Here is a 19253-nt window from a genome sequence, read left to right as displayed (position 1 = left end):
AAATCAGACAAGGTTTATCTCACGCAGCAAATAAACTGTATGAAAATGTAGGATATAGGAAGAAAGTACAATTAAGGCAAAATTCAATTTCTTGTCACATTAATTGTTTAATTCTCCTCTATCTGATTGACACAGCATCTTGCATAAATATTGCACTACCCCTTCCTCCGAACTGTATACTTCATATTTCCTAAAAACTGTTTAGAAAGTACCTGTGAGCAAACATTCCAAGAAACTGAAGCATTAGAATGATGGAAAAACACCCAAGAAAGATGAGACCAAGTGGCTGGAAGCTCAAAGTGCCTTCTCCGTCGTAACTGGGTATGTGGACGAACAGGTGACTCTTTAACTCATTTTGCAAAATCTCCAACTGAGAGATAAAATCGAAGAAAAAAAGACATGCCATTCAATTGGGGAATAAAACATGAATTATGAGCTATTTTACACTAACAAAACGTCTTATCACACTTGGGTCACAATACATTTACTTATAAACCTTTATTAAAATAGCCACCACGTTGTCAATGACATTTAACATCGGACAGGTTATTGCAATGTCTAGATATATCATATAAAGATACAAAGACCACTTTGTTAACAACTTCATATGATATATCTTGACATTTAAATAACCTGTCTGTTGTTATTTTTCTGAAGTGTAGGGAAGGGTGAAATCTATCAAATCTGGTGGGGGTGGGGGGGGGGGATGGAGCATATTTGGGGGTTGGTCTTAGTCACCCCATTCTTCGATAATAATGAAGCACATATAAAGGGAAATCTTTTCTGGCCAGATTCAAATTAGCGTTTTGCCATCATTGTCCAGGAGTACCAAAAAAATTAATTTATCAGCATAAAGATCAAAATACTACAATATTAATAACAGTTTAAACGGTAATACATCTCGTAAATCCACAAAGGCGTGGGAAAGGATCTCGACACGTCTAATTGGAAAATGCAAGGGCGAAAGGCCTTTATACAAACTTAGCATTCCATCTTATAAAGCAGCCTATATTGATGATGTCTCCAATGTGGAGATAATTAAAAGAGTTGACTATTTTCTAATTCAATGCTCCCTGAGTATGCTGTGAATAGAAACTAATGTAAGAACAAAACATCTTATTACAGTTTATAAAATTATAAAGTTTCAAAATTTCATTGTGTGTGCATTCGTTCACAAAAATAAATTTCGTTTTGGTCATATATTCAACCATTACATATTCGTAGGACTTATAAAATGGAGGCAGGAAAAAAATATGCATGCCAATATAATATATCCTTACTATAGTATATGGAGTCCCATGCTGGCTTAACGTAGTTGAAGCGAGCTGAGTGTCGTTCAAAATTTTGAACAGAAAAAATATGAAAGAAACAAACCTGCATAAATAGAGCAATCCACACAGCAGATGTCATAAAAAATGCAAACACAACGTTGTTTCTCAAAAATAACAAATCCTTCCGAATGCGTTCTTTGTTGTGTGGTTCCTGTAACAAAATGAATAAGTATTGAATGCTAATTTAGGAAACAATTTCCCTTTTTTTCTCCAAAGTTTTGTAACATTTAGAACCCCTGTCCACCAAGCAGATACTGGGTTTCTGGGTCCGCTAAATCTGGCGTATAGTACTTTGAAATAGACTAGCGCCATTTTAAAAGAGTCTGTAAGTGTCCATTTAATGCTATAGAAACTGGGAAACACAACTACTGCATGAAGCCAATTGCTCTAAAGAACTATTTGTCTTCAAGTAATTTACTTGATCTCCCAGTGTTTAAACGTTATTATTGCACCATTCCGTCTTCCAATACCCTGTCATTTTTCTCATTTTAGTAAGATTATTCAGATCTGTCGTTTATAGTTATAGCCAACCTCTTTGAAATTTTAAAGTTTGTTTTCATTTTCATTTCGTACAATTGTGCAAGTTTTACATAGGCAATTTTATGCATAAACTCTCTTAAAATTTCAGTCACGGCTGTAGCAAGACACTTCAAATATTGATTTAATAAAGTGAACCTCATCTCGTTAAAAACTCTCAAACCTGGAACTTCAATAGAAACCCAGGCTTGAGAATTCTTGCCAAGATGAAGACCGTTTTGATCAACCGATATTTGTAGGTCGAGTTTTCTGGCCATACTTTCAAATACTACGTGTTTTGTTTTTATAATACGGCCGAATTACCTTATCAAAAATGTTATAACGGGTCAACATGGTTATTTTGGTTACAGATTACCTTCAATATTTGATTTTCTATGGATAAAGTACCAACTTGACCATCTGAGCTCAGTCATGGTTCACCACAATTAAAATAATACTTTTGACCAGATACCACTAACCGTTATTATACCTGGGTGGTTTAAATGCTTTAAATCGAATTTGCGATTAAAATGAAAATGAGACTTAATTGAAGAAAACGTACATCGACTATAGGGTACAAGTACTTGGCCATTAGCTGTGTCCAGAAGACCCGTTCTCTGTCACCTAGTCTATCCACAGCGCCATTTCCCAAGGATTGATGGTAAATCCATGCAGGTCTGTCAGGGTCTTCACGAGGAACTCGGCTTGTAGATTCGCTGCATGACACTGGACCGTCCACGAAAACCTATCCATGATACAAAATTGGGGTAGGGTTGAGAGCTGGGAGGAAAAAAAAGAATAAAGAAACCGCAGGCAAAGAAACAGAGTAAGGAAGGCTCAATTGATAGGAGAATGGTAAGTTGAGAAATACAAAGTTCCAAGGAGGGCGGATGGCAGAGATGGCTTGAGAAACGTGTTCACCAATGCGTTCAACACCATTGTCACTTGACTGGAGCTAGTGTACGCAATGTGTTACTGCGATAAAACACTTTTACACAGTTGTTCGCCTTAAATAAACAAATTAAAAAACAAAAACAAAACAATCTTTCATCTTAAAGAAAATTATATTTTCAACCATCATTGTAACTAGAAATATTGCATGAACTAAAAAAAAAAGCTAACTTCAACGGATTCGCCATTTTAAATGTGATAGGTATTTCTCCAAATGGGGCCTCACTGGATCAGATGTCCATTATAATTTTCAGTCCAAACCGTCTCTCTTACAATACACACTTGAGCAGAAATGCAACGCGGCAAATTGATCTAAGGCGAGCTACCTTTCGGGTACGAAGCAAAGAACTTACCGCTGAGCCACGCTGTCCCACCTAACTCATCTCATTAATAACTGCACTTAAAATCGCATGACAAAGTTACAAGTTACAAGACAAGAAAAAACTTTCCTCTGATCTCCGCATGCCATAATATTTGATTATTTCCAAACATGTCTGTTGAAAACATCTTCTTTTAGAATCCCCCACCCCAAAGCTATTTCAAATACTGCACGAGTCCAATAAATGTAGCTTCCCTTAATGATTTATATCCTTTATATTATTGTACTTACGGTCTGTAGCTGATGTTCATTAGCAATATTATCGTCAGAACTAGAACTCCGTCTGTCTTCGATGTCATCACCATCATTGCTTTCTTTTTCTTCTACAATATCATTAAGTCTTTGATATTCATTTGACTTGGCAGGGGCATAGTGTGTATTATAAACGGAATTGTTTGTGCCACGACTCAGCCTCATCTCTTCAATTAGTTGTTGTAACAATGCATTCGTGTCTGGCACACTGGCGCGACTGACTTTTCTTTTGCTTGATTGTTTTCCACTTGATGGTTCCTTCCAATGGTCAAAGAATTGCCTCATCATGATGAAGAAATCTGACATCATTTGCCTATCAAACAAATAAATAAAATGTGTTCGCATTTTTGTAAATAAATGAATGAATGAATAGTTATAATAATAATGATGATAATTATATTAATAACAATTATTGCTATTATTAAGATCATTGTTACTACAATTATTATTATTATCATCATCATAATCATCATCATCATCATCATCATCATCATCATTATTATTATTATTATTATTATTATTATTATTATTATTATTAGGAATCTAAGACAAAGCTCTTGAATGGTTTTCATGCTATCTACGAGATAGGTTACAGCGCGTTCTCATAAATGATTCCCTTTCACCACCACCAAGGCTTCATTTTGGCGAACCACAGGGTTCAGTGCTTGAGCCTTATATTTTCACAATGTACACAAAGCCCTTTAGCAACATCATCGCGACCTTCTGTCTCAGTCTTCATCTCTACGCCTATGATACTCAGCTACACACTCCCATTTCATTAAAAAAAACATGGAAAAAAAACAAAAGAACGACTCGCAGTTGTAGATAACCTTAAAGCATGGATGACAAATAACAAGCCTAAATTCAACGACGACAAAACTGAGCTGATTGTATTTAAAAAAACAGGAAAGGATATATTCATTTACCAACTAAACCATCACCTAATTAAGAGATTTCACGTTATTTTCACGTCGATTACTTGGCCTGTTACTCCAAGCTGCTGAAATGTGTTAATAAGATAGACAATGTTAATACCTTAATCCCAACCATTCCAAAAAGCCCTTTCGTTTATTGTCTCCCTTGCCGCCTTTGTTCTTTCCTTTTTTACTCGTTTTCTCCGTGTCTTGAGTAGAATTTGGCATAGATATTTCCCTAGTGCCCCAGGAGACGACATGCAGGTTACTGAGAAAGTAGATGGTGAGTACCAGATAACCAGCTGGAATACAAATGAAGTAGAGAACTCCTGGTACCAGACAGCCCAACTCACGGGGATGGAGCAAACCTGCTATAACGAAAACACCTCCAAGTAACACCTGGTTGAAATGAGAAAGAAATGTAAATATGAACTGATAAGATTATATCAAATGATTAATGAAACTCATAAATCTCGTCAACTAAATATGTTAATGACTGAAAGACAGAAATATAATGCGACAAATAATTCCAAACCAGATGTAGCGTTTTAATCCTTCATATGAAGGCAAGTCTAAATTTCGTTAAAGAGAGATAAAGCACTATGGTAGTTCTCCAAGCTTAAGAGGCCCATAGCCTAGGGGTTCATCTGGATTCTGTACATTGAAGTAGACGATAACAATTGTTGCTATCTTTTTAACAAGATGTTGATCTCTCATAAATAACAATTTTACTTAGATCGTGAAACCAATTACTGCCATGAGAACTTATGTAGTATGAATTTAATCCAGATCGGATTCAAAATCCTGTTCTAAAGGCCGAATCGAAATGTTGCAACCGCCCTCTTTTGACGTCGGCTCGTGCCATATCTATGATTCTGCTATTATTTGAGTAAATGGCAAGGTGTGATGTCAAATTATAATGAACTCGAACCCCACTTGTAAAGGGTTAATGCCGACACTTTCTTACCATGAAGATGACGTTGGGACTGGTGACGGATCCACTGATAGCAGTTCCCACAGTTCCTACCAGGACAACAGTCATGACGATGGCATAGACAGCACTCATGACAGCCCCTATGGCCAGTTGGATGTTGATTTTCGCATACATGCAAACCAAGATGAAGAAAACGGCTGGACCCAAAGACATCACATATGATTGGAGTACAGTCACTTTGAAGACCACCTAAAATAATTAAAAATCCATAAAAGTCGCGCAAATAAAATATTTGGTAGTTCGTTCTCTAACAGTTCTCTGTGCGGCTATGTGGTCTAGTGGTATGACACTCGCTTTCGGATCGGAAGGTCCTGGGTTCGAGCCTCGCGCTCGGCGCATAGTTGAGTCCTTGGAAAAGGCTCTTTACTCACATTCTCTCACCGTACTCAGGTGTAAAATGAGTACCTGGCCGTTAACAGCCTTGTCTCTGTCCGAAAAATTGTAATATCGCCTAACAGGCGTCATGTCCCGTCCTACATGTTAAATGTTGCTGTCGACCAGGGACCCCTTGTAAAGCGCATTGAGCACATTTAAGTGGATATTGCGCTATATAAAAAAGCTCAATTCAATTCAAATTTAGAAAATGTTATCATTAGTGTTTATTCCAAGGGAAGTCTGGAATAACTCAGATGTTAGCCGGAGTAAAGCGCCTCAAATTGAGCCCGTCCGATATGACTTTCTCAAGGCCATACAACGCAGTTCGGGGTCGAGCTAAGTGCAGACAAAGCAGAGAATATGCATATATTATTCCACGGTTTTGACAGGCCCTGAAATGACCCAATATTGTCGCAAACCTAAAAACCTTAAAAACAAAGATACACAAATCTGTTGCTGTAAATTATTGTCTATTATTATAAAGAACTTGTAAAATTCGTTCGACACGATAGTAATTGTTGTTATCTTATAAAGTTAACTCATTGTACATACACCGCATACCGCTCAACAACCATTTAAGCAAAATTACAAAAGACACATCCCCTTCCTGCCCCCTATGTCAACACCCCAATGAAACAGTAACACACCACTTGCTTGAATGTCAACCTCTTGAAGACCTGAGATGCACATTCCTCCCACCAAATCCAAGCATCAGTAACACACTTTATAGTCACCTGGAACAACTACAAAAGACATCTAACTTCTACGTCATGGCACAAGACCGAAGGACTAGAGCTCAGGTGGTCGCTGGTTCGGATAAGATAAGATAAGAACTCATTGTACCTTTGTTTCCGTGTACTATAATCGGTCTTTATGTTGTATTGACAAAACCTCATAAAAGTCTGGATTTCGAAACTCTTTCTTGTGACTATGGGTCACTGTATAGATAGTTCGAAGATGACGTCACTCAGGTCTTTGTTATTGTTTTTTGCCATCCGCGTTTATGAGTAATGCTTACTGAACTATATTAACCCGACTATATACGTTCATAGATACACACAGTTTTGTGTGTTGGTCCGTTATACTTCCGGATGGCAATGTTATGAGCTTCTTAGCCAAGCGCATACTATCTATACTTGAGAAGAAATTACAGTGTATGCAATGAAAGGTCAATTATGAGATTAACAAAAATAAAATACTATTATTCATTCACGACCATATGACCTGTGCAGTTGGAGGATATATAACAATTGCTTGCTAGTCTTTGGGAGGGATGATACTTATCCTCATATCTACTCTCTAAGGTTGGTAGAAGGTTCATAAAAACCTTTAACGCTTTTAGGACCGACAAAAGGGTTCATTTGTCCGTGAAGGAAACCATGCTCTCTATGACATCTATTACTGATACGCCTCACGTAAAGACACAATCTTTTCAAATGTACTTTAAAAGCCACGACATTTCGTAACAATGATAAGGGTTTACCTGATAAGCTCCAGCCATCATAAGAAGGACAGTGGCCGGGCCGAGCAGGGAGGAAGACAACATCAATGCTTGGTAAAACATGTATAAAGTGCTGATGTTGTCATTCATGTGGACCGTGGTTTTCCAGCTACCTGTGTTGTTATTGTAAAATTGCAGGGTAAATGCAAGAATATATCATTACACAGAAAAAAAAATGAAGTTGAGAAAAACAAAACTATGACCTTAACACACTATAACCAAATTAAATTTAATCTCTCTCTCTCTCTCTATCTCTCTCTCTCTCTCTCTCTCTATCTATCTCTCTCTCTCTCTCTTTTCTCGCAGTTCTATTTATAGGGAAAAGCGAACTTACCCAGTAAATCAAACAAATTGGCAAGTGTTGAGGGCCCCCATCTCCTCCGTTGATTAAAGAATTCGTTGAACGTTTCAGGGGCTTGCGTCATAGCATCTGCGGCAGCACAATAATCTATTCGGTAACCTTGCTGAAGCAGCAAAGTACTCAACCAACGATCCTCTCCTAAAAAAAAATAGAAATTGAGGTAATGTGGGACAATGGGATTACTGGACCATCACTGAAATTACAAGTTCCATACCGAATACCATTACTTATGCAAACAAAAAAAATAAAAAAACAAAACAACAACAACGAAAAACAAAAACGCAGTGGTACGGTGCATGGTGTTGTAAACAAATCAAGCGGAGTTTGTCATGGCCAATGATCAATGGGTGGCAACGATTGCATGATAATTGCCCCCTTCTGGGGGGGGGGGGGAGACAATATAGACTCTTTGATCCAGTTAACTCCGATGTGAATCTGGCGTGGTCGGGGTATACAAAGCATTTCGAATCGTCACTGACCATGGTCAATCCCTGCAAATGAGCTCTTAAAATGTTTATATTGTGTAATCACATACCCTCCTGATAGCTACCCTCATTTTCTCCCCCCCCCCCAATAAATGATGGGTTTTTTTCTCAAAAAAATCATTTTAAAAGTGAATTTTTCGTTTAAAAATTACCTTGGTCAAATTGAATATAGTGTCCAGCTTCAGTAGATCGTGTGGCATACATCCTGGCTACATTATCATCCATTAGAGCCGATCCTCTGAATAGACTGAAGCATCCAGGAGCACACAACACACATCCAAAAACGTGTTCCATAGCCTTTTGTAACCAGTGGCCTATTGCATACTCAAATTGCTGATACCAGATAATCGGTCCTAAAAGACAGAAAAAATGGTCTTAAATGTTCACAGCCACAATGCACATAAGAATTCTTTGATTTAATAATAAAGAATTCAATATTACTTTAGTTTAAATGGCGTATATGATGATGGACTGAAGCTCTTACCGAGCTATCTAGGTATTTGAAAAGTTTGAAAATGTTGCGCTAAGTGGCAAAATATGATATAACGTCTGAAAAGAGGGAAGTTTCAAGTGAAGTGAATTAATGTCACGTCCGTAAATTATTTCAATATAATACAAATCACAACTTCTTTTTGATTCGAAACGGATTACGGTACTTTATAAAAAGAAAAAGAAAATCTTTTAAAACGTCGCACGGGGAAGTTACCTTCTGCAGACGTGACCTTATACAGACGTGAATTAAGGAGCCATCATATGGGATACGAAAACATTGCTAAATATTAGATGGTCGATCTCAGATTAGACCATGAAGGCTAATTTTCGGATGATTTTTCTTCATATGTTTGACTAGCACTAGAGCCACTTCATAAACGTTTTTACACTTATATTTTGAAAGCGACGTTGACTATCAAAATTGACACAATCTCGAACCAACTCGAAACTAAAAGGCTAAATAAATAAATGCGTCAATCATCCGATTCCAACAAAACAATGTCATGGATGAATAGCTATGGGTTTTACGACATTGTTCACCTGAACCAACAGGATGAATTCTTCCACAAGCGGCTCCAACTTTTTTATTCTTTTTCATCCGATCAACCAAGAGATGAACAGCTTCAGGTTTGAAGTCCACGTCCCCGTCCAAGGTGAGGATGTATGTGTTATCGGCCTAAAGGGCAGAATAACCAATGCATCAAATTATGAAGTATGAATTGGTATAAATATAATATAAATAACTCAGCATACGTTTGTGACATGCTCTGCTGAATTAGAAGAAAGTTTACACCTCATTAATGGAAAATTAGAAACACGTATCTCGAATTCAACCAGCAGAGTATTTATTCTTTCATCTTTAACGGTCTTATAATCATTCCAACAGAACGATTTAAAATAAAAACAAAGTAAAATACAAACTGAGTAATCATAACATCGCACGCTTAGTGTTTTTCTGTCTCAGGTTGACTAGTAAACTTCACTCTTTTTTCCCAAATACATCATTCAACGGCATGGAGATTCATTTCATACAAGACAGTAAGTAGAACCATTCTTCATAAAAACATCTCGACATAAACTATTATCTCAGATGTGAAATGAATCTGTGTAAGTTAAATGGAAAGGTGTTATGGTGATTATCAAGTTTCACTTATCAGGACTCTTACCCTACTTTTTACATCCTCGGCTACATAATCAAATAATACACTCCGAGAGAAAAATGCACTTTTTCTACGATGACGTAGCTCAGCTGATGTCAGTTTCATCTTATTGGGCTCAGCCTTGATGACGTCATCTCCACTGGTTCCCGTCTGATCTTCATCTGAATCTGTATCGTAATGAGCTAAAAGGTTATAGCCCAGTAGGTAGTACAGATACATCACCTGATAAGAAAAAAAAGAAGAATTATTTTGAGGTTATGTATGAAACCAGTCTTTTTTGCTTAAAATACTACATTTGTTTTCATAAATAACGAGTATAAAATTAATCCCAAATTTTTCCGTGTCTGATTCTCACTAACATAATACACTTTTAGCGGCGAGTCACATTTTTCTATTTTGACTTTGACAAGAATTTAAGATAGAAGATCCCCTGCTCTTCGCATATAAAAAATTAAGTAAAATTGATGCATGCATTTTATTGTAAATTTTGATATCGTAAGAAGCAATCATTACAATTTATAGTTAAACCTTCTTCAACAGCAACACATTGCCTCGCGTCATTTTTCTCTCTCGCAAAGTCCAGCCTCAGCGACATCTATGAAGTCCTAGTCCAGCCTCCGTTACTATAACATTCTAGAAGCTTTGTTCTCTTTTCCATATGCAATTCTCTGTTACAAATCATATTCTATTGGATTGTGAAATTCCTTGAAAAGTGAACTTACCTGGGACCAACGTTTTCTGTTCCTGATACTTGATTTGTCTTTCAGATGCACCACAAGATTTGTTCCTCCAGGCAGAGTCCAAGTTAACCGGCCTCCATACGGCACAAAGGTTCGTATCGGTGGACCCATAGTAGTAGGTCTTTCATGAACAGAGCTTTTAAAATAATAAATTGGCATTTTAAATAACTGGAATTGACAGTGAAGTTGAATGGATATTAACCAACATTCAAGCGACAATTATATATATATATATATATATATATATATATATATATATATATATATATATATATATATATATATATATAAAGAGAAAATATTCTGAATGAAGTGCACAACTTTAAGACAATGAAGATCAAGAATTATTCAAACGTTGGCGTTGATTATTAATTATGTTCAATATTTAAATGCTTTTAATGCCATCCTATACGTTATTAGTTGTTAAAAAAAAATTAAAAAGGCTTTGAGGTGTTTCTGTCACTTCTCAAATTGATAAAAGAGTGTTTCTCAATACACATATAAATACACATGCGCACTTACAATCACACAAATACAAACAATCAAGCATACGATCACCTGATAGCTTCATCCAGACATTCAATGAATCTGACTACAAAGTTGTTTGGCTTAATGACTTCATCACCAATCACATCGAACGCGTCGTCAAAAAACACATGTGCTGAGGATATCAATTAAAAAGAAAATCAATGTTTCATATACAGCTACTTTTTATAAAGGCACACATGATATTGACAATGACCATAGAAAACATTCATTATTATAGTCAGCTTTTTTTATTAATGGCGTGTGTTTTTCTGGCTTTTCTCAGCGGTCCCTCTATCAAAAGTTGTAAAAATTTGTGTCAACCTCTGACTCAATTTGTCTTAACCGAATTTAGATTTTGGACCGTATTGATGCCATATTTAAAAAGTTTTTTTCTTTAAGACCTATAAAAATACTTTAAAACAGCTGACATAAAATTAGAGATTTTACACTGTACAAAATGAAAACAAGTTACGCACCACAAAGTATGAATGAATTCATCGTATTTCCAAAAAATCTTGTGCTGACGTAGTGATTATGAGTTCACTTCATACGTCTTTCCAAATAATAACAATTCGCTTTAAGTGTTATAAACACACCACCTATGTAGTTTGTATTAAATTTGAATTTATTATTTATGGCACATTATCTAGATCATGTCGCAATTACCAAAGACTGATAAGAAATCTCTTGTTAAATCATTTGAAATAGTGATTGTTTTCTCAATATTGTCAAATTAACGAACATATAACTTTGACAACTTTTGTTTATGCATGAACGTTTCACAGGGCCTTTACAGGTTTTAAAAACATATTAGACTCTTAAACAACACAATACGGTACGGACTCTCTATCGGTTCCACTCTCGTAAAGCTGCGAAAAGAAGTCTTCATGTATCTATCGATAAGTCATTTAAGAGGACGGCAATGGTTTTGGAATTTCACAATCAACCATGGGAAGATCGATATCGAAATACGACAGAGATATCACCAATGTAGAAAGGCGTGACAGGAAAAGGATCATAGATAACTTTGATATGGATATCATCCAAAGATGTATGGGTGAGCGTAAATATTGGACGTCTGATTATTCAAGCAAAAAAGGACCATCGGTTCTGGATAGAGAATCATTGTTATTCTTACAGGTGGTGATGATACTGGATATTTAAAAGGATGCCATGCCATTTTTTCTTCTCTGCATCATCTGGAATATTATTCTGGGGTCAATGCAAAGGTGTTTTAAGACTAACTAAATATCGTTTGCTGAATTGAAGCACCCAGCAGTATTGTATTGGACAACGTTACCATCCGTTGGCCCATGGTCACTTCAAGGCTTCAACTTTGGCAAATATAAAAGCTGACATGATTTCATGGTTTCAATCAGACAGTACTACATATTCTATACTCCTTAGTAAAAAGAAAAAGAAATGAACCAGAAACAGCTTTCAGAGCAGACAGTCTAATCAAGGAGTTCTGACACGAAGTTGCGCGACTTCCCCCATATCACCAAATTGAAAAAAAAAAATTTAAAAATTGAGCATTTATATAGCGCAATATCCACTTAACGTGCTCAATGCGCTTTACAAGGGGTCCCTGGTCAACAGCAACATTTAACATGTCGGACGAGACATGACGCCTGTTAGGCGATATTACAATTTTTCGGACAAAGACAACGCTGTTAACGGCCAGGTACTCATTTTACACCTGAGTACGGTGAGATAATGTGAGCGAGTGTCATACCACTAGACCACATAGCCGCACAAATTTACTCTCACTGACGAGGCAATAAATGATAAAGAGTAGACTGGGAAGAGGCATGCCTCAACCTTCGCAAACTAGAGAAAAATTACATTTCATTGGGTAGAGTGATGCTCCGAATCTTTATGTAGTCGTTTCATTTCTCCTTTTCATAATCCTCGTCATCAAGCTGTACTGATTGATGTGTCCAAAATATCTTGGTCGTTGTTGTTGTTGTTGTTGTTGTTGAACACATATTTGTTGAGACGCTGTATCATAATTGATGAATTTTTACTTTTGACCAGTCTACATAAATTTATGTAATCCTCTTTGCCATAAACACAAGCTATTTCTCAAACATTTGCAATCAAAATTATATTGGAAGCGCGTTATGTTCATTTTCGTTTGTATTCACCAGTAATGTGTATTGATAGTTATAAAATGTAGATGTCTGATAGTTAATAATTGTCATTCGTTGCTTCATATTCAAATACAGCACGTATATCTTTTAAGCTTCAATTAACAGAACACTCCAGTTTAACGAATTCCTCAAAATGGATATGCGGAAAATTCATAATTTTGATAATGTAAATCTTTTATGAGTTCCGATCCTCATCTGTTATCGATTTTAATATAGCTGTAATAAACGAAATCCTTTCCTATTGTTTTAAAATTCATGAAAAAATATTTTTTATTCAGACAAATTGATTCAGACGTTCATACAAATTTTTGAAGCTATGCATTGGGGGGCAGCAGAGAAAAAGAAGAAAAACACGCGCCATTTATTACAAATCTGATTATAATTAAAATACAGTGAAATTTAATGTAACATTTGGTACATTTAGCACTGAGGCATAAGTCTACTAGATTTTTTTTAATGACAGGTCTTTTGTCAGTGTTAGACACATTTTTGAATTCTGAAGAAAGCATTTCAAATAAAGTTTTATGGGATCCACATTAATTTCGAGATATTAAAAGTATATTAGATGTCTTGAATAAAAGAAATAATTAAATTATTGACTCATCAGTTCATTATTTTATCACAACATAACTATCTAACATTACCTTCAAATTCGTAGTAGTCAGGATCTTTAATCTTGTAATATTTCTGGGCAATTGTTCTTGCACTGTGGTCGATGTCCATTCTAAGATAATAAATCATGTGAGATGTTATAATACAGTGTGCAACCTTGACTTCAGAGTAGATGTTAGTCTTCATAAATTTAAGTCTTTTGCGTACTCTCATTATATTATGTAAGCGCATACCTTGATACCCATGACAGCCAATGAAAGTAGCAGTACAAGAAACACATCAAACCAACAATAAAATTTCACACTGTCCAAGTAAGAAAAGAGTGAGGAATGAGAGAGCATTACTATGTCAATGGACCCCTCCTTTTGCTTTTGTATAATTGACATCATGTACTCATGTATTCTTGATCGTTATTCTTTGCTTCGTGGGGTATGTTAAGAATGTATACTTATGTTTCTCAATAATTGTATTATAAAAATGTGTCGGATCCTAGAATTTAAAATGAATATATTTCACCACTTAGATTTCCTCTTGATTGCAATTGATTACGCCAAAAGTCATGCTTATTGAATACGTACAAAAATCTGAGATACAAACAAATTATGGTAAAAAGGACTGCTCAATAACATTATTTATAGACGAATGTATACATGGCGCCCATAAAAAAACCTTTTATGAATCGTGTTATTACTACGGCATGCTTACCTAAATATAGACTTCAAGAGTTTGGTCATTTCCTGTCTAGTTTCATGCCACATTGTTGCACACGCATAAATCTGTGGTACAATATATTCTAAGTCCTCGTCAAACATTGAATATTCTTCGAGTCCCTGGAAATAAACGAAATGCTATGAACTAAAGCACCCCTTTGGTTGTATTATATTTTATTTATTCAATCTTAAATCATACCCTTTAAACATAATATTTAAAAAATTCAAAAAATTAAGTAAAATATCGAATCTTCAAGAAGAATTAAACAAGAGGCCCATTTGATATTGAATTTTTCATGCCGTTATATTTTACAAATACGAATCTTGGAGAGCAAGAGTAAGAACTGGTAAAAATTCTCGGCTTTGGAAACAAAACAAAAACAAGAAAAAAAAAAGCAGAAAAACGAACTACTCAAAATTTACTAAGAAATTTAAAAAACTATACCAGATACAAGTATGATTCCATGCATGTAATTATTATCACCGTTTTTTTCCAGAGATCGAAGAGTGTTCATAAACCCATTGGCATTTTGGCTCTAAAGACTATTGAAGACGTTGGTCCAAGGAAGCCATTGCGCTTTCTTGTTTCTAGATTAAAACAAAACATTACAAACCTTTTCTAGAATTTTTTCATTATTTGCTGTTCGTCTACGAAGCAACAATGTTTCGCTTGTCAGCACAGAACAACGCATAGGGGTAACAAATAGTCTGCAACATAATGGGATTTTTCACAAGTTAAATTACAAGTACTTACAGTACATACATATTTATATTGCAAAGAAGGAATGGAATTAACGGTAGGTATATGAGAATTCAGGTCTAGAAGGGGATCATTGATCACAGAAAAAAGTTGTTTTTAGAAGAAGAGATGACAGTGATGTAGCTCCAAAAACATAATATACAATTTATGACGGGCTTCTAGAACGATAGATATGTGTACATCTTTTAACTAAATCAGTGGTAGTCTATTGTGTATATTTATAAAGCCATTCATTCCACTCATAAAACTCTTCTCGAAATCGATGCACAGCCCAGTTTTATCACCGTCTGTCCTTAGTCATCTTTCTTTTTTTCGAAAACATCTAATGTGTCTCAAGAGGAATAAACACTATTGTTTAAGTATTCTAATTTTTATATTTCATTATGTGAATTAAAAAAAAATTGTGTTATCCAGTTATCTAGCACATAATTTAGGCTTTCAAACTGCGCCTTTTGTCTCTAATAAATAACGGCTTACTTATCAATTTTGGCCATTCTCTCTGTCTTGGACTGCCATATGTGAGTGCAAAGCAAGACTTGTGAGAGCCACACCCCGGCAAGAAGTGCCCAGTGATAAGGCAAGATTCCATTCCAATCCTCCTCACATACCCAAAGATGAGGGCTCTCAGAAACAGGGATGAATGAATGTCGACATCTGAGGTAGACTACCGCAAAACTTGTAGGCAGAACTAACGTCAGAGGCAATGCAAAAGACACTGCCTGTTTTAGATATTAAACAAAAAGTAACACATTAGTGAGCAGGCACTGGTGTAAAATAAAAGATCTGAAAAGTTGTGTATGGATTAGTGCCAGACAAAGAGGAAAGAAAAATGCAAAAATATTTTCCTTCTCGTCCTCTCGTGTTCAATATTTTTTATTTGTGCTGCAGTCGAGAGTTCACAGCATCTAATGTTTTTGAGACAGTTTTTCTTCTATGTCTCTTTCTGCGTTGTCTGGCCCAGTTTCCTACACACCTTTTAAAATATGAAATGACAAAGCTTAAATTCCTCTTGTAAATCCATTTGAAAACGCCATTGTTTGAAATATTAATTATCATCAACGCAAAGTGTTTCCTTTTTCCAAGCACGAATATTGTCTCTATACAGACGCAAAGAATACATTACTTTGACGGATGGCATAATAATAAATGGTACACATCATAATATATGCCTTACATCATGTCCTCCTGAAAAAAAGAATTAATATAATTTCTTATTGTGCCTTATGATGTAATTAAAACTCTAAAACTACCCAGTCCGTCCCACAGAAAATAGTATGTAGGGTGATTACAGATATCGAATCAAAAAAGAATTCCTTGGGGTTCAATGTCTACTAACCTGCATATTCAATTTGCAGGCAAGTCCCGAAAAATAGGAACATAAAACTGACGCTACAAGTATGATGTATAGTGGAGCGTAGTGTAGAAGGTGCCAGGAAGTATTGTCCAAATGATTATCTGGAATATAAGATAAAATAAGAATTTAGTTAAAAAGATATTAATTATTATATGAACGCCATTGTTCATTTTTGGAATGCAATTACTTGCTCTACTTAGATGTATTTGTATGTTGTTTGTGTTATCTGTAGCTCGACTTCTTACTAAAGCATGATGAATTGTAAATGAAAAGAATGGCTTATCAGAAACATGTTAATCATACTATGCATTATGAAAACTTATTTGCCAAACAAATAAACATAAAGTATGTCAAATTAGTTAACTTTTGGGTAAATTTATGTTTTCAAAAAGAAAAAGAAAAAACATTTTACAAACATGAATAATTATATTACAATGTCTTTCAACCAACTCAGAAATTCATGTTTTAAAATACTTTCATATTCTTTGTATACATCGTCAGTAAACCATGTTTGCAGTAATGTTAAAATTGATCATGATCACATTGGAATTCAAATTATCGTTCTTCAAACTTCATCAGTTCTATTATATCATTTTCTTTCTTTGAGTCTTAAAGTATATACATGTTATTGTCTTCTTTTTTCAAAATCGTTGAAGCAAATTTAGGGATACAATTTTAAGTTGGTATTTTCTAGACAATGAAAATCCAAGGAATGGGTTTCAGTCGACGTGCAATTATTTGCAGGTCTGATAAGTCAATTCATTATGGGCTCATTCTTGTAGTGAAAATAAAAAAGGACGCAAAATATTGCCTATTACAACAATGTTAAACTAGGCCCATAATTGCGTTCGGGTGTCAGACCTGCATTTATGTGAACGTCGGTTTGAGTGCTTCAAAAATAGTTAGACCCGGATATGCTTTGGAATCGATTACTTCTCAATCGGTCTCATTCAATAGTATCTAATTTTAAAACTTAATTGAGACACACGTGTGACGTTTATAGAATTAATCAACTAACTTTATATATATATATATATATATATATATATATATATATATATATATATATATATATTTATATATTGGAGAAGTCAAACTATCTTAATTATCTTTCTAATGTTTATCTATCTATCTATATATATATATATATATATATATATATATATATATATATATATATATGCTTACTTGCTTGGGAAGGCTCAAAGGTTAAGGAGAAATCAAAGTTATCGATCATAACCACCGCAAAAAGCACAGACCAGGTAATCTTCCACATACTGACAATAATGTACAGGCGTTGTCTGATAACATGTACGTTTTTCTTCCATGCATTGAAAGGCAATGACCATCTAAAATATACAGATCGTGAATTTTTATCTTAAAAATTATCTCAATGTTTAAATAATTTCTAATTAATAATTCATCAAAACATAATATATACAGATGATTATCAAGTATACAAAATCATCTAGTGAGGATTCTACTTTTGTCAAAAAATTACTACTATAGCATACTTTTCTCTGATTATTTCCCTTAGAAGATTTGATTTCAAAAAACAACTTCAGTAGTCAATGCAAAATGCTGCAACTAGACTTGTTATGATAAAAATGAAATCAAACCATGTTGCTTCCCTGTTGGTAACCTTGCACTAGCTCTTCCATTTCAGAGGACGTACAAATACAAAGGTGTCACTACTGTGTTCAAATGTCTAAATAATCCTGCCAACAAAAATTTGTCATATCTCATTCAAAGAATGATGCTCTGGGAAAAAAAGCGTTGGGAGCTTCATAATCAAAACGATATCAAAGCCCGCAAAAAACTCAAAATTAAGCCCGTGAAAGTATCACGTGAGGTTTTTCTACGAAATTGACAACAACCTGCTTGCAACCATTTTGGGAAATCAGTCAGACCTGCAACAGGGAATTATTCGCGTTAGCAAAGATGATTTTTCTATTGACGTGGCACTTATTTCATTGAGTATCTTGATTATCGATATTCCTTCATACTTAGATGATTGCATCCTGATTTGGTTCGTAGAATTGGGTGAAACGAAAAGGTATTCATATAATTGAAAAAAAAAAATGTGTTCCCCTTGAAGGGGTGATTCGAATTCTTGAATATAACAGTAATTATTTACACAAAGTAGGTACACATTATGCCAAATCATGTCTGAGTAGCTTTGCCTACATTAATGAGTGTAAACGATGCATACAAAACGGTACGTCTGTGTCGCTTTATGTATAAACTATTTACTTTTGTTTATTAATCGCATAAAATCGGTGATCAATTAAACCACCAACGAAGATGCAATGATTAATATACCGACTATCATGAAGTCATCTGTAAACAAATAACATACCCGAGGATCTTCACATCTGTTTCCACAAAATTTTCCCAAAACACAAATGAAATCAAAAGTAAAGACAGAATAATCTCCCACTTGAATGTGAATTCCTCTGAGCCAGGTCTCTGAACCATAGAGGCGTCGTCGATATTTGCAGGACGTCTTACAATGTGCTGCTCCAATGACGTCATGGAGAAGCGGACGTAAGAGCAACAGACAAGACTCAGAATTTGGATTCCCATGCAGAAGAAAGCTGTTTACATTTTTGAAATAAAAAACTATTAGAATGTGTTGAAAATATGGCATTGTATACACAATTGATAAAATTTTAGTTGTTCCAC

At 35.1% G+C, this 19253-nt stretch overlaps 1 protein-coding gene across 1 annotated transcript in view; it reads right to left on the bottom strand.

Moving 5' to 3' along the window:
* The window catches only part of LOC144964559 (uncharacterized), a 49182-nt gene that overhangs the window by 1641 nt on the left and 28288 nt on the right, over positions 1-19253 (bottom strand). Inside the window, exons 25-44 of the mRNA XM_078898987.1 lie at positions 18928-19165; positions 17757-17917; positions 16551-16669; positions 15692-15933; positions 15069-15162; positions 14450-14574; positions 13777-13856; positions 11010-11112; positions 10434-10587; positions 9718-9933; positions 9092-9227; positions 8212-8412; positions 7548-7712; positions 7196-7326; positions 5311-5526; positions 4465-4742; positions 3409-3742; positions 2410-2592; positions 1375-1482; positions 213-370 (exon numbers count right to left, since the gene is read on the bottom strand). Coding sequence (XP_078755113.1) covers positions 213-370; positions 1375-1482; positions 2410-2592; positions 3409-3742; positions 4465-4742; positions 5311-5526; positions 7196-7326; positions 7548-7712; positions 8212-8412; positions 9092-9227; positions 9718-9933; positions 10434-10587; positions 11010-11112; positions 13777-13856; positions 14450-14574; positions 15069-15162; positions 15692-15933; positions 16551-16669; positions 17757-17917; positions 18928-19165 — 3442 coding nt within the window. The remainder of the gene's footprint in view (positions 1-212; positions 371-1374; positions 1483-2409; positions 2593-3408; positions 3743-4464; positions 4743-5310; positions 5527-7195; positions 7327-7547; positions 7713-8211; positions 8413-9091; positions 9228-9717; positions 9934-10433; positions 10588-11009; positions 11113-13776; positions 13857-14449; positions 14575-15068; positions 15163-15691; positions 15934-16550; positions 16670-17756; positions 17918-18927; positions 19166-19253) is intronic.

This window comes from Berghia stephanieae, chromosome 2 (genome assembly GCF_034508935.2).
Source record: "Berghia stephanieae isolate SIO BIC M18660-M18661 chromosome 2, UCSD_Bste_1.3, whole genome shotgun sequence".
NCBI classification, from domain to species: domain Eukaryota; kingdom Metazoa; phylum Mollusca; class Gastropoda; order Nudibranchia; family Aeolidiidae; genus Berghia; species Berghia stephanieae.
The sequence above is the reverse complement of the archived record's forward strand: the minus strand, read 5'-3'. Positions and strand labels throughout refer to the sequence as shown.